The sequence below is a fragment of the Punica granatum genome, chromosome 2, assembly GCF_007655135.1.
Source record: "Punica granatum isolate Tunisia-2019 chromosome 2, ASM765513v2, whole genome shotgun sequence".
Lineage (NCBI taxonomy): Eukaryota > Viridiplantae > Streptophyta > Magnoliopsida > Myrtales > Lythraceae > Punica > Punica granatum.
Genome location: NC_045128.1, coordinates 21,536,397 through 21,552,436, shown reverse-complemented (window position 1 = coordinate 21,552,436; position 16,040 = coordinate 21,536,397). Strand labels below are relative to the sequence as shown.

The following is a 16,040-nucleotide window of genomic DNA, read 5'->3' as shown; positions in this document are numbered from 1 at the left end:
GGCCACGTAGCCCGTTGGGATTGGACGGGCGCCCAAAGGGCTGCGCAAAGACACGAGGCCATCATCGAGGTCCCGTTTTATGCACCCAGTGTTGGGGCGAGGGCCTCCAGGGTCCATACGGCCTGCTGGGATTGGACGGGCACACTAGAGGGTTGCGTAGAGGCACGAGGTCCTCATTGGGGCCCCATCTTATAGGTCTAATGCTGGGGCGAGAGCTCCCGAGCTGCCACTTGTACCAAGGTAGTCGGAGAGGCCCCAACATTGGACATGCTCTAAAGCTCGGTTCCTTACTCGCATTACAGGGCTCAAAGAGACAAATTGCTTTTTGTTACGCCTAGAAACTCTGCTATCTACTAAGCTAGAATATACCCTTGCTCAGGAAGAACTTCTCTGGTTCTCGAAATCATGGTGTCAATGGATTCAAGAAGGGATCATAATACAAAGTACTTCCATAGGGATGTTATGATTAAGAGAGAACACAGAGATCACTTCACTTATAGCATCCGCAACAAGGAAAAAAACTGGCCCAATTGCTATTGACATGGCAACTAGGCCGGTCAAGATTCTGTCCCCCCATTGTGGGAGGACAAGGATATGTGTCTCTTAACCTGGAACACTTTGCGCGCTCTAGCGCGGCGGGTTTTCCCTTTATCTTTTTAAAGTGAACGGCTCTTTGCCTTTTCTTTTTTTTAATGTCCAAGAGCCTTTCAACTGCTCTTTGGCCTTCTTAATTTTTCTTAAAATGTAAAAAAAAAAATTCAACTTTCATCCCAATAAATACCAACCCAACATCCTTCGCACATAAACTTTTCTTCTTTCTCCTCTCAATTTCAAGATGGATCCACGTAAAATGAATATTAATGATATCTCAAATGGCTTCAAAATTACTCCTCAAAATCCAAATTCCTGGTCTTCAGACTCTCAAAATCCACATTTCCAAAAAAAAAATTTAATTTCCTTCCACATCCATATTATCCCAAAATCCAAATCACCCAAGCTTACATCATTCTTATTGTCAAGTTCTTTATTATCCATCCACCAAAAATCCACAAACTTTTCAATTTAAAGCCCCCATCGAAAATGCCGGCACATCCTGAAGGCCATTTTAAGCACAATTTGGTGGTTTGGGATAGGAATCCACCAATCTTGAGTGGTCATGCGAGCAATCTCCCCAAACACCTATGAGTTCACCAATTTCTCAAGTGTGAGACCAAGACGAGGATACTAACGTCAACGGTGACATCGAAGATGGTGGGAGAGATCGTGGGAGACATGGTCAGAGATTGAACCAACACCGGAGCTGGAAGCAAGACGAGGTCCTCATAAGTGCATACTTGAATATCTCAATCGATGGTAAGGTCAGTACTGGCCAAAAGGTCATTGTTATTAGAACCGAATTGAGCATTATTGTAACAAAGCAACTCCGATTTGATGAACCGGAATGTTAATGCGCTAAAGAAACGATGGTAATAGATCAATTATGGGTGTCAAAAATTCAGTGGCTGTGTGGAATAGGCATTGCGAAACAGTAGGAGCCATATGAATGATGACGGCGTCAGAGCAATGGTGCATGCAGAATATGGTAGAAGATTGGTGGGTAGGAAAAGCAGTTTCAAGAGACACTGGAATATTCTCAATGATCATTTAAATGGGCAGATTAATTTACCACTAATAGCAGAGGATCCAAGAGAACAAAGACAAGTGCATCCAGGCAGTACTCATCATTTTCAAATTCAAAATAAACACACCTCCTCGATCAGGGGCGAAGCCAGGAAATTATGTCAGGGGCAAATATAAAACGAAAATAGACGTATATATGAAACTGTATCAAATGTCTATTAACGATAGAGAAATATGAAGTCCATTAAATTAAAAACTAAATAATTACAAATGTCCATTTCGAGGTCTCATAACCTGAAAGCTATTCAAGATTTTTTCATTGTCAATGTTACAAAAAATATCAAACGTTTGAACTCACTCCGGAGATTAAATAATTATGCTCCACGTCTAAACTCTAAAATTTCAAACATGAATTAAGCGATATCAAACATACCAATACAGAATAGTAATAAAGTAAAATGGTGCAATTTGAATCACATTTTATAACCAAATCATAGCTCTCAATACTTATGTAATGACTCAATGATTCAAGACACTTAGACACCGCTTATCATGAGGCAAAATCTATAGCTGAAATTGCGAACATTCTGCCAAAAAGAATAGTTTATACTTGTGTTGAAAAATTCACTCCATGTTGAAAATATGATTCCACAGTCTCGGTATGCTGATAGGAATGATGACTCGTGTATCTCAGCCGCGAAATTCGACAAACAATTTTCAATTATTATCTTCGAGATAATAAACAGAATCTAAGCATTTTCCACTATAGAGCAAAAGACTATATACAATAAGTATATTAACTGTGCATCAACGGGGCAAACAATGGAAGTATTATTGATTGAAAGGCACGACGCTGAGTCTCTGACCATACATGCTAATGCACAGACATAAATCAAGTGCGACACAGACCGTGTCGGAGACTCGGAGGTAGTGCTAAACAATCCAAAACTGTCAAAAGGATATTTCCGCATGCATGATCAATTTGCACCATAGGAGGTTAAGGATTCAGGCATGTGTATCATCGATTGCAGAAGAAATGCTGATCAAAACAATGAACTAAAAAACCAGAAAATGGATCAGTAGTTTGGTTACCCTCCGGCGATTGGCGAAGGTCTTCGATCAAGTCTCCAAGCTCCTTGCGACTTGCGAGCTGATTCTCTTCCAAACATGAAGCCTTACCTCCACAAAAAACACAAAAAAAGTACTCAGTGAGAGGTTATTGTAGAGGGTGCAGGAGATATCGAGAGAGAGGGAGAGCAGTTTGCAAGGCATGGACCTCTGATTGCGTGTGTTGGCGTGAGGATCTGAAAGAAGCAAAGATCGGGAGCAGAGAGGAGAAGGTAGATGAGTTGACGTTGCGTTTGTAGGACTGCAAAGCATGGCCATCTTCAACCTACTACGGTGCTACCTGCAAAAGAAACTGAAACCGAAAGCCTAAGGAAGGAAAAAGAAAAGAAAAGAAATGAGTTGGCAGGGGGAATATTTTAATATGTGATGGGGGATTTGGGAGAATCTAGGGGGGCAAAAGAAAAGAAATGAGTTGGTCTCCTATTTGTCCATATGGTAACAAAGCAGCCAAGAGGAAGACTAAGGGGAAAAGCAAAACGCCGGGAACCACAAAGAGGTATGGTAAATTGGAAATGCAATTAACTAGGAGACTATCTCTCATCGAGGATTTCAACAAGGCAAGGGAGAATGATTGTGCGACCTCTATTTATTGAAGAACAATGAGAGACTCATGCAGCATAGGTCGCGAAAATTAAGCCTAAATACATGTAATTCTTAAATTTCACTTTCGCAATGTCATTTTAAATTTCTAATGCAATGTTTTATGCGTGTAATGTTGTTGTTAATCAATTAATATAATATTTTAATTCAAACTAAATTTTAAAGATCTAAAAATTTTAATTTTTGAAAATTAAAAATTAATCCAAAATTAAATTACATAATTCAAATTAATTAGAAAATTATTTAATAAATTTGTAAATAAATTATTTTTTTTAGCAACATGTGAAGGCACAAATGAGTTCCAAATTGAATCTCCCAATTATGTGGGAGGGAGACAAATTTTCCACGAATTTGGGTGAGATCACACCGTGGAGCCCTCCGACTTGGCAATTGTCCCCCAAATTGGGTCTCATTGCTGGAGATGCTCTAGGGGGCGAGGCTGGTAACTGAATCTCAGTTCTGGTTCAATTGCAGGATATGGCGTTGTCTCATTTCCGAACCAATAATTATTATTTTTTGGGGGGGGGGGGGGGGGGGGGGGGGGGGATAATTTTCCCCTAGTCAACAATAACATATGTAAATGAGTTTTTCTTTCAAAAATTAACCACTAAATTTTGTATCTATTATATATACATATGTCGCCCTACATTAATTTCATTCTAATCATATAGATAATAATTATGTTAAAAAACCCACGAAATGGGAGGGATTGAAACTAGTGAGCATTAAAACAAGAAAAAGTGCTGGAAGAAAAACGAACAGTCCCAAGCATAAAACTTCAGGCCAAAACCAATTAATCTCGCATTCTTTCAATCTAACTCAAGCTAGTAGAGGATTGATGTAATACAATATCACCTCCCCGTTCCCATTCCATGCCAACAGATGTTCACTGAAAGATTCAACACAGGAGCTTTTATTATTGTGAACAGAACCACTGAACAAACCACGCCGACTGGATCCTGTGTGTTTACAGAAAACAATCATTAGCTAGAAGAGTGACTGTCCCGTATCTCTCATCTATGCAGTAGAGCTTTGGGTACTCAGAGATTGGTTTTTGGCTTTCCGTTAACACGTCTTGTGACTGATCTCATTGTTACAAACTCCTCAGCAGCAGACGGGTGTATTCCAACCTGTAAAAGTCGAGGTTCAGCCCGTCAAGATTAAAAAGAGAAGACAAAAGGGGCCTACATGCGCACAGAAGATATACGGGAACTGGGAATGAAGGTGGTTCTGAAGTCTTATGGCCAATTTGCTAAGTAGTGGAAAGGCAATGATCTCCATCAGTTTTCCCATTTTATCAAACGGGAGTGAATTGGAAGTGTCAAAAAATTTAGAGGGGCAAACAAGAATAAATTTTACCACGCTTCAGAAGGAGAGCAAAGATTACATGAAAGAGTTGAGGAAGACAGAGAGAGAGAGCAAAAAAGAAAAAAGAAAAGAGAACAGTAGTCCCCTCTCATTCCATCCAGCAGACAGGCCGCTGCTTAGATGTAATGCAGCTAAAAGATCATAAGAATTGGACAAACACATGCAAGGGTGCTTTCTTGGTAAGAAGAAAGAACAAGGAGACTGGAAGAAGTGGAGGGGAATGTCTCAAAACATTCAGACTTTTTCCCTAACCATGCCATTGCCATCTTTAAAATACAGATGCAGTTTACTTCTGCAGATTTACTAGATCATTTGTCTTATTCACATCACTGCAGCAAAGCCAAATCATGCATGCATACAAGATCATAAGTCATCAGCTAGATGTAGACAGAGACAACTTACTGTGCTATCAAATTGTGCCTTGGTTGCTCCACACTTCAATGCAACTGCAATGCCCTGAAAGATATATTTACAGAAAATTTGTCATAAAGAAATAACCAGTTATATAACTGAAGAACAAAGAGGGCAAACCAGAAATAAGTCTTTGGCACATCTGTTGGGGCACACTATATTTCATTTTCCAGCCCTTAACAATTAATAATAAATCAAAAGAAAAAAAATGAAAATCATAACATTTTATAATATTTGTAATTCAAAGAATATGAAATAAGTCTTCATATTTTATTGGTGAAGATAAATTCAATGTAGAAAGAAAAAACAATACAAGAGCAACACAGAAGCAGACCTTAATTTCTTCCTGAAAAGGTAGACGTCTAATAAAGCATGAACTATAGATATTGAAGATCCAACATGTAAGAATCAATTGAAAAAGACAAATCCCATGTGATAAACCAGGTTTTGTTGGTTAGTTGGGGATGGGGTTTGTGGCAGTTAGTAGAGACTGAACATCTTCTCTACGCCTTGAAATATGTACCATTAAGACAGCTGAGATCCTATCTAAATTAGACCTCAAATGTGATACATATCCAACAAATTTACCTGCATAATCTCTGGGGCATCTGGCCCGCACATGGAAGCACCAAGAACCTTTTCTGTTTCTGCTTCAACAACAAGTTTCATGACCGTCTTTTCTTGCCTCCTGCATTATTTTTTTGGTTATGTTTCAGCTTGTCCAAGGAGTAGTTACTGAAGTATATGAATGACGGAAGTAACCAAAGAACAGCTATAGTAGCACACGAAAGAAGCACCAAAAAAATGTCTACAGTGGATACCAGCATAAAATCTCAGAAATCAGAACAGGAACCTGGTGACAAATATTCAGAGACAATAAACTTAAGCTCGCATCTTACATCCTATTGTCAACTTACCCAGAGATAGTATTCTTCATTGGATTGAAAGTTGATGTGAAGATCAAGATCTCTCCATTTACTTGCTCTATTGCATGCTCCTCACTGAGTCCAACGACAGAGAGTGGGGGTATGCTGTGATGAGCGCAAAGCACAAGTTAAAATTCCATCCAAAACCTGGTCTAACATTAGCATAGATTAAGTAAGTACACTTGGGGAAACAGCCCAATTAAGTTCTTTTTTTGATACTGTGCCACGTTAACAAATACAGATCAACCGGAAATGTTTCACAATTCAAGAGAAAAAAATCGCCCATCATATATAAGCAGAAAACTCTTCTAAGTATCTACTCCGTGGATGCGATCTCCTGTTCTAAACTGATCCTCTTTGTCCTTTGCTGAAATGATCAGTAACATCAAGATCCCCTTTTACTTAGCCTAAGCAATCCTCACAAGCTGATAAACCGTGCAAAGAAGTTTCAGTCCTTTCGGGCCAAAGAATATACATTCAAAGCCATCTTCTATAATTATTAGCTTGAATATGACCAACTCATGGACCATTTGGTGTCTTGCAATTGTTAAGGAATGGGAAACAACTAGTACGCTAACCATGGGGAATGATTCTGGCATCCATCCTCGGGACTACCTGAAGAAAGAAACGTGGCTTCGTTTGGTTTTAGAATCAAAACCTTACTCAACTCAACTTTATTTTTCCCTCAATTCAACGACACAATCATTACATTTTTATCTTTTTCTCTAATTTAAAAATAAATTCTCAAGTACTTTTTATAATCAATTTTTTAATAATAAATTCTCAATCTACTTTCACATCTATATATACATACATACATATATATATATATATATATATATATATATTCTCACACATCAATATATTTGTCAACACTTACAATCATTGCACAAAATCAAGTGTAAAAGTTAGAAGCTTTGTTTTAAGAGAAGTGAATTTGAAGTGTAACTTTTTGGTATTGTCAAGCATTTGGATAGCATCAGCTCTCTTTCTTGTCCCCGACCAACACCTTTAGTTTTATAAATGTTATAACTTGCACTTCCTTTGTGATTCACTTTGCTTAATTATCTTATGCCAATTGAAAAAGCGGTTTTATAAAACCAAACGATGAATTTTTACCAAAGAAATGCCTAAATTTCCTGAAATGTTCCCTTGCATCTCCCATGGGATCATCGGGGCTATGATTGCAAAATAAAGCATGGGATCAAAGAAATGCAATCTTACATATTAGATGAACTGAAAGGCCAAAAATTTATCACCTGAACACAGCACATGGCACATAACTGTAGTCCAGTTTAGTAGGTTGCCCACCAAAAATAGTTTTCTGCAAGCCAGTCCAAATGAAAGTCATCAAATACAGATACGGATGTGCTATTATCAACTCAATATTAAAAAATAATAAAATTATATTTGGTTACAAAATTATATATCACTTATATTAATATGCAAAAGAATATACGCCAGTGATATAAATATTACACGTCATATTAAAATTTATTCAGCATGTGTCCAAAATTTAACCCCTTACTAAAGAACATGTGATTAAATCCCTATGTATTGGAAAAGGAATGTTATCCAACATCATTATAATCCCTTGTAATTAAATCCCATTTCATTATATCTAAAACCAAAAGGCCCATAAAATCTTATGTGAGTCCCATAGGTCTCATTAATTAGCAGCTTAATACTGTAGTTGAATGTTTCCTTCTTCCTAACAATTTTCTAAGTATGCATAAGAGCTGAAAATGCACAGGGACCATAATCATGTCCGATAACATACAGCAAAGCACGTGCCCTCCATCAAAGCCACTGGGGTCAGGTTTATTCTATTGGTAACATCACCGACAGCCCAAATGCTAGGAACATTTGATCTTGAATACTCATCCACCTGGAAGATAATAGATAAATCATTATGACAACTTTTCACATAATAAAACAGGATGAAAAGGTGAAGGAAGAAAATAAACTATCAATCAATACACACTACTACACTACACAAATAAAGCACAAAGAGAGAAGGTTATGACCTTGATAGCCCCTATCTCATCAGTTGCAACACCAACAGCACTCAAATTCAACCTCTTCGTGTTAGGCGTCCGACCTGCAACCAGAAACAAGACCTACATCAACTAAAGTAGATAAGTTAAAGAAGAGGCTCAAAACTAAAAAAGAAAAGGCATAAAACTATTAATGCTTCTCCCATTCATGAATTCACCATATGTACAGATATACTTTATTCTCGTCAATCTTCCACTTATTTTTACTAACTGTTCTCGGAAATTTAATAGCGTTGTCCTCTTTAACGTGGATTCTTCCATATGAAAACTACTGATATATACAGTTAAAATCTCATCCGCTATAGGCAATTCTATAATTGGTAAAATTGTAAAATGTACGTATCTCTTGCCATTCCCTTTCCTTTTATCCCATCTTTTTCAGGTCTGTCTTATAGCACGTATGAAGTATAAGCTATGTAATTTCTGTAGATTTATAATCTCTTCCACCAAGCACTAAAAATTTCTGCTGATACATTTCCTTGTTAGCACACAATGTGACATGCTTTTGAAGTGATATTTCAAATCAAAATTTCTACTTACCAGTGGCAAAAAGAACAACATCAGCCATCAATTCCTCCCCATGCTCTGTAACAACTTTTATACCATCAGCTGTTTTAATCAGCTGCATTTTCATAAGTAGTGATTAGCATAACAAGTTCAAATCTAACATGTACAAGTTCCAAAAGCTAGATCTGACCAGTGCAGCCCTAGCAAACTAAACAGGTACTTGACCATGAAATAATAGCAGCAGTATATATACCTCGGACAAATTAGTCCTTGGGTGCAGATTAATTCCCCTCCCTTCAAGGTTTCTTGCAACCACTGCCCTCATTTCATCATCAAAACCTCTGAAACAACATTAATGTGCTAGCATTACAAAGAATGCAACATATTGGTGAATAACTGATAAAGGGAATCAATAACTGAAATAGTTTCGCATTAATACCTCAATGGGAGTTCCTTACGGAAGAAAAGATCAACTGTTGCACCCATGCCACGCCATATAGAAGCAAACTCTACAGCAATGTACCTGTGCAACCAGAGGAGCCATATTACAGTTAATGATATGAGAGATTTAGGGGAATAATATTAAAAGCAAAACAAGAGGAAGAACTTAAAACTCACCCTCCCCCAAGCACCACAGCACGTTTTGGTAGTTCCTCCAAACTCAGTGCCTCATCTGATGTTATTCCCAATTCCTAAGAGAAAAAGAAAAAAAAAATTGCAACTTAGACTGGACAAGTAAACAAGTAAAGCAGTACATCTGAGATTTTTGGAAACCAAAATCATATTGGCCCACAGAGGCAGGAGAAGATATATCACATGGCCATCAGTTTTACTTGTCCTTTCATGATAGTGGATAATAGTAAAATTTAGTAATTTGTACAGAGTTGAGAACAGCATGCAGAGGAAGTATAGAACAAAGATCCTTAAACACCAAGAATAGCTAGCTGATTTACTATAGATATTTGGGGAAAGAGGGAAACCTTCAATAGAAATATGAAAATACACAAAAAAAGCAAAGATATATATGACACATTCATTCCATGCCACATTTCTGAAAGAAACTAAAATATACTCTAAAGGCCGCAAGTTCTTCCATTTCATCGATGTTTATACTCCAATAACCCCATTAATAAATCTCATATAATTGACTCTAGAGAAATGGGACAAAACTGGAAAAATACAGGAGGGGCTGTTCAAGCAAACTGCAGGAGGTATCACAGTAAAGAGATGATGAAGAAAGAGCACCATTTATGCACATCAACTTCCAAGCTGCAATTTTTGTGAACTGAATTGAAACAAATTATCGACGGTAAACTGTACCCACCTGCAGAGTACCCATTCTTTTGCACCAGATTACTCCATTTATTCACACCCAGAGAGAAGAATAGACATTACCTGGCCAGGGATAGGTGGACGTTGAGCCCGACCACCAGTTGCAATCAATATGTGCTTGGCAGAGTAGCACAACTTAGTGCCATCAAGTTGTGTCACCTCAACTTCATTAGGATCAACAATCTTTCCTTCTCCTTCAAACAATTTGACGCCAGCGTTCCCCAACATACGCTTGTAAATTCCGTTTAGCCTAGTAATTTCTTCTGTCTACAGATTCAGGGAGATTGAATTATATAACAGTTTATGCTACATATACACTATGCTGGTTGACGCACAGAAAGTCCCATCGAATTAAAAAAGTAAATGCTTTGGAACAAAAAAGCAATACAAAGTTAAAAATTTTATTTCCTTCCCACAATAATCTTTTCGTCTATTTATACTTTAAAACACAGAAGAGCAAGGATTTGTATAAATTTCTACAGTTAATCATTAATAACACGAGGATAACAACTCATAAGAAGATAAAACAACAACACTATTAAATTTCCTTTCATAATAATGAGCATGGCAGTAGAAACTAACGACACTATTAAATTTACGAACCTTCTTATGCAAAAGCTTTTTCCAGTTGAAATCAACCTTCTCGTTTAATTCCCATCCATAATTCCTGGCATCCTATAGAAGCAACCACAAAAGTCCAAAAGTAAAAAGTAACGGTATAAGGGATCATGAATATAACAACAGATTAGACAGCACTCTAACTATAGTACAGATAAACATGAAGATCCATTTCAAGTGAACATGCATGTAATCACCTAGGAATTTCCAGGATAGGTAAAAGCTTGCAAAGAGAAGCGGAAGTTCCATTCGGCAACTCTCAGCTCTGCAATTTTTTAATAACTTATCTATTAAATTTAGTTGGTCGATTTTATCGGTAATTAATAATTGCCATGCAATCGTAATGGAAATTTGGTATTTATGATAATCAAAAAATAATAATTCGGCTCACATCGAGTAATGTTTAAATCCTTAAAATTTCGCAGGAATTGAATGGCCCTTTGGCATCAATTTGCTGAAATGTTTAACTAAGTTTTTCAATGCATCCCAATGCATTCCTCTAATAACTTTTGTTAAGGAGTTCTATGACATAATCTTTCAGATCTTTAAGTCCATGTACTTCACGTCTTTTTCAGCGTGCTCATAATTTCAAAAGATATGACTTATTCACGGTCCTTACGACCAGGGGCGGAGCCAATGTAATCCCGGGGGGGCAATTGCCCCCCCTGAGATCCTTACCAATTCATTTCTTTTCTTTTGCCCCCCCCCCCCCCCCCCCCCCCCCCCCCCCCCCCTAGATTCTCCCAAATCCCCCATCACATATTAAAATATTCCCCTTACCAACTCATTTCTTTTCTTTTCTTTTTCCTTCCCTAGGCTTTCGGTTTCAGTTTCTTCTGCAGGTAGCACCGTAGTAGGTTGAAGATGGCCATGCTTTGCAGTCCTACAAACGCAACGTCAACTCAGCTACCTTCTCCTCTCTGCTTCCGATCTTTGCTTCTTTCGGATCCTCACGCCAACACATGCAATCAGAGGTCCATGCCTTGCAAACTGCTCTCCCTCTCTCTCGATATCTCCTGCACCCTCTACAATAACCTCTCACTGAGTACTTTTTTTGTGTTTTTTGTGGAGGTAAGGCTTCATGTTTGGAAGAGAATCAGCTCGCAAGTCGCAAGGAGCTTGGGGACTTGATCGAAGACCTTCGCCAATCGCCGGAGGGTAACCAATCTACTGATCCATTTTCTGGTTTTTTAGTTCATTGTTTTGATCAGCATTTCTTCTGCAATCGATGCTACACATGCCTGAATCCTTAACCTCCTGTGGTGCAAATTGATCATGCATGCGGAAATATCCTTTTGACAGTTTTGGATTGTTTAGCACTACCTCCGAGTCTCCGACACGGTCTGTGTCGCACTTGATTTATGTCTATGCATTAGCATGTATGGTCAGAGACTCAGCGTCGTGCCTTTCAATCAATAATACTTCCATTGTTTGCCTCATTTATGCACAGTTAATATACTTATTGTATATAGTCTTTTGCTCTATAGTGGAAAAGGCTTAGATTCTGTTTATTATCTCGAAGATAATAATTGAAAATTGTTTGTCGAATTTCGCGGCTGAGATACACGAGTCATCATTCTTATCAGCATACCCAGACTGTGGAATCCTATTTTCAACATGGAGTGAATTTTTCAACACAAGTATAAACTATTCTTCTTGGCAGAATGTTCGCAATTTCAGCTATAGATTTTGCCTCGTGATAAGCGGTGTCTAAGTGTCTTGAATCATTGAGTCATTACATAAGTATTGAGAGCTATGATTTGGTAATAAAATGTGATTCAAATTGCACTATTTTACTTTGTTACTATTCTGTATTGGTATGTTTGATATCGCTTAATTCATGTTTGAAATTTTAGAGTTCAGACGTGGAGCATAATTATTTAATCTCCGGAGTGAGTTCAGACGTTTGATATTTTTTGTAACATTGACAATGAAAGAATCTTGAATAGCTTTCAGGTTATGAGACCTCGAAATGGACATTTGTAATTATTTAGTTTTTAATTTAATGGACTTCATATTTCTCGATTGTTAATATACATTTGACACAGTTTCATATATACGTCTATTTTCGTTTTATATTTGCCCCCCCTGACATAATTTCCTGGCTTCGCCCCTGCTTACAACTACATATTGTTTCATGAGACCTTCGTACTTCAACTATCTTTCCAGCCATATCCAGAAAGCCACAACTTAGTGTATAATTCCTAAGTCAAGCAGGTATAAAATCATTCTATATGTTGATGCTGCTAAGTCAACATATCAAGGACGCCTGAAGCTGAAAAAATTTGTCCACAATTAGTAAAATTTGTAAAACGGAAGAACAAGCTTTCTGCATCCACATTTGGGCTTCTTGCCAAAATTTCGCAATAAAAACATGCATGGATAGAACATTTGAATTTGTCTAATAAAAATATACATTTTAAGGCAATGAAAAAATAGTAACACAGATCTTTCACAGTAGAAAGAGTTACGGAGCACAGGGAACATACATGCTAAACATTTTTAACTAATTTCAAGAAAGGAAAACAGATAATTAAAAAGAAAACTACAATGAGACATAAGCAATTTATAAAACAGTCAAGCCTGAGATAGATCCATCTTAGAAGACAATATTGGTTAGTATTAGAGCAAATCAAGTTTAAATTTTGCCATTTCAATTTAAATTGCCAAGATAAATTAGTACTAATGTCTTAACATTGAAAACTTTTTGAATGAGGAAAAACAATGACTCATTAATCTCGCACCTAATACAACCAAACCAAGTTTGAACATTGGAAGCAGGATAGGGATTCTATCATATCAGCCAAACAACAGAATGCACAATCAAAACACAATCTGGCTTCAGCCACTTTTTGAAATAACTTAAGTGATTAAAGACTCATATGGACAACATCCAATGATATTTCACCCAACACTGATTGAGTAAACAGAAGAATCCAAAAAAATGAAGATCCTTGGATATTGACGTCAATCACCAAAAATCAATTATTACCTCAAGTTCACCTCCAAAAGCAGCTCCATAAACCAATATTTTCTTTGGAACACAACCTCGGATAACACAGCTGCAAGGTATAAATTTTAGACAACCATCAATACTCAGCATCTATCGTAAGTGATTGCTCAATACTGATAATTATTTAGACAACATAGTTCACGTCCGAAAGAAATAAAGTAAAATTATATGGAGATCAGCAACAGAATCTCAGAAATAATACCAGAGTCCACTTTTGCAAACAAGACATGGATTACTAATATTTGAAGATGGCCTTCTATAAACCTGATTTCATGCCACGATGAAAAAATAAAAATACAGAAAATTGCTTTATATTAAGAAGAAAACTACAAGAAAAACAGATACCATATGCATTTGGATACTTGCCATAAATCTGATAAGAGTCTGAAAAGCAAACAAGACCAGAGTCAAATCATGCCGATTCTCTAATCAGCGCCAAAGTTCAATGTGAAGTTACTTTTTAGTATTTCTAAACACCTCATCACATGGTCAGATGATCTAATACCAAACAGCCAAGCCTATACATCCTCATCTGTTTTTAAACCAAAATTACAATAGACAAATTTTCAAACAGTGGCAACCATATACAAATGATTCCATCATCAATATAAGATGCACACATCAAGAGAAAGAGCCCAAAGAAGACACAGTCTTCAAGAAAAGCTTACGTTCCACCAACTCCTCCAATTACTTCTGAACTGATCGGATGGAATGGAAGCTCGCAGATCCCAACCTGCCATTAGAATATGAATACAGATTTAGCTGGAAAATCTCAAAGAAATCACAATATTTACAAAGGGAACATCAGACAGAAGAGAACCATAATTTGGCAAATTCTTACAACTATTTGGTGCAGAAAACTTTCCCCATTCTCTTGATTTTAGTACAAATGCTTATAACAAAACAGGAACTCATAATAAAAGAGTAGTTACAGTGACATAAAGAACTTAATTTGTCAAAAGTTGTTCTACCTTAGCACCATAGTTAGCAGAGAATCGAGCCGCACGAACACCACCGCTTCCAGCACCAATCACGAATAGGTCAAAATCATAATGAATCCCCTCTTCGTTGGTGCGGTTTGTCTCCCCATCGATAAGCATTTTCCTCGACATGACTGCCAAAAGATCAAAGGCAACGAAAAGGGTCAGGGCGTCGAACCGATAACAGCTGTGAACTGAAAAGTGAGCTCAGGAATCGCGGAATAGAAAGTGGGGTCGTCTGCATCGACCCCACAGAGATTTTGGCGGTTTTGGCCGGCCTATCGGTTGAGCCTCAAGGAAAGATCAGAAAACTGGATCCTCCGGTAGTCGCTGTAACATCAGTCCATACTCCACAAAGAAACAACGAAATATCCAAAACCCATCACTCCTAAAACCCTACCCATGAAAAAATTCAGCTATGATCATCCACGAACAGAAATGGAAAAAAGAAAAAGAAAAAAGGCAAATGAAAGAAAGATCACATCTGGCAGAGAAACTACCGGAGAAGGGATTACCTCAGCGAAGCCGATGAAAGGTAGGGAAATGGACAGAGTGCGACGCACGGCTGGAGTTGATCGAGAGAAAAAAAAAAAAAAACAGCCGCAGCACGAGAGAAATTACGAAGCGGAGATGAATAGAAGCTTCCGGCAAGAAAAGAAGCAAAAGTGAAGAAGAAAAAGCACCACGTTAGCGACGGCGACAGTGCTCCCTCTCAAATCAGAATGGGGCGGCCGGGCCACTGCTTTGAATGTTGAAAGGGTAGTGTAACAAACTAATTTAAAGTTTCTTTATTTTCACAGACGAGACGAAAGGGTTCTGCTGGGGTCAAAGTCAGATCTGAAGAAGAAGGAAGGGAAAGCAAATTTGGCGTACCCATCGATCGGTCAAAGGGATTGGGCGTTCACACCAGGGTCACTCCGCCGGAGACGCCATCTGTGTTTACCGGCTGCAACCGGTAAAACAGGAACTTTAAGGTTCGTTTGTTTTCAAGTTTAAAATCACAAAAATTTTAATTTTAACTTTAATTCAATTCATTATATAACAAAAATATACATTTTCCTAGTAAAAAATTTTAACTTTAACTTTAACTCAACACACTACACAACATTTGTCCTTTTCCACAATCAAAATTAAAGTTACTTTAATTCTGAAACCAAACGCCTCATTAGTAATTTAGGTTAATTCAAAAAAAAATGTATCGTTCCTCTCTCCTCCTAAATGGATGAATACTCGTGTATTGCACAAGAACTGACAATTATTTTAGTGGAGAAAAGGTTATAAATCCATGGTCTAGAAAATATGGCTCATTTTAATGTCCTTTCTTTTAACTCCGTGTATTTGACATACTTATTTAATTACATCTCTTACGTATTCAACTATATATATTAGTAAATTCATAAATAGATTTACGTATATGAGTATTTATCAACCAGATAATATATATATATATATATAAAAGCACATTCAAACAATATATATG

General features: G+C 37.4%; 1 protein-coding gene and 1 long non-coding RNA gene across 4 annotated transcripts; both read right to left on the bottom strand.

Annotated features, from left to right (window-relative positions):
* Positions 1 to 838: 838 nt before the first annotated feature.
* Positions 839 to 3,387, bottom strand: LOC116196143. 2 transcript variants are annotated; one of them, XR_004154760.1, is made up of 3 exons: positions 2,897 to 3,381; positions 2,713 to 2,794; positions 839 to 1,365 (listed from the first exon to the last, which is right to left on the bottom strand). It is a non-coding gene; the product is annotated as an uncharacterized LOC116196143 (long non-coding RNA). The 2 variants fall into 2 exon arrangements; XR_004154759.1 differs by having other exon boundaries at positions 2,713 to 3,387.
* A 705-nt stretch (positions 3,388 to 4,092) lies between these two features.
* LOC116196142 (glutathione reductase, cytosolic) lies at positions 4,093 to 15,402 on the bottom strand. Of its 2 annotated transcripts, XM_031525724.1 has the most exons (18): positions 15,244 to 15,402; positions 15,076 to 15,125; positions 14,552 to 14,694; positions 14,249 to 14,313; positions 13,560 to 13,629; positions 10,553 to 10,624; positions 10,013 to 10,216; positions 9,236 to 9,309; positions 9,057 to 9,140; positions 8,871 to 8,958; positions 8,651 to 8,732; positions 8,081 to 8,154; positions 7,834 to 7,941; positions 7,313 to 7,377; positions 6,045 to 6,158; positions 5,716 to 5,815; positions 5,119 to 5,172; positions 4,093 to 4,478 (listed from the first exon to the last, which is right to left on the bottom strand). In XM_031525724.1, exons 3-18 carry the CDS (start codon positions 14,690 to 14,692, stop codon positions 4,389 to 4,391), a joined length of 1,485 nt encoding a protein of 494 aa, XP_031381584.1. In that variant the 5' UTR covers positions 14,693 to 14,694; positions 15,076 to 15,125; positions 15,244 to 15,402; the 3' UTR covers positions 4,093 to 4,388. The 2 variants fall into 2 exon arrangements, with proteins under 2 accessions (XP_031381584.1, XP_031381585.1); XM_031525725.1 differs by lacking the exon at positions 15,076 to 15,125 and having other exon boundaries at positions 15,244 to 15,395.
* Positions 15,403 to 16,040: the final 638 nt, after the last annotated feature.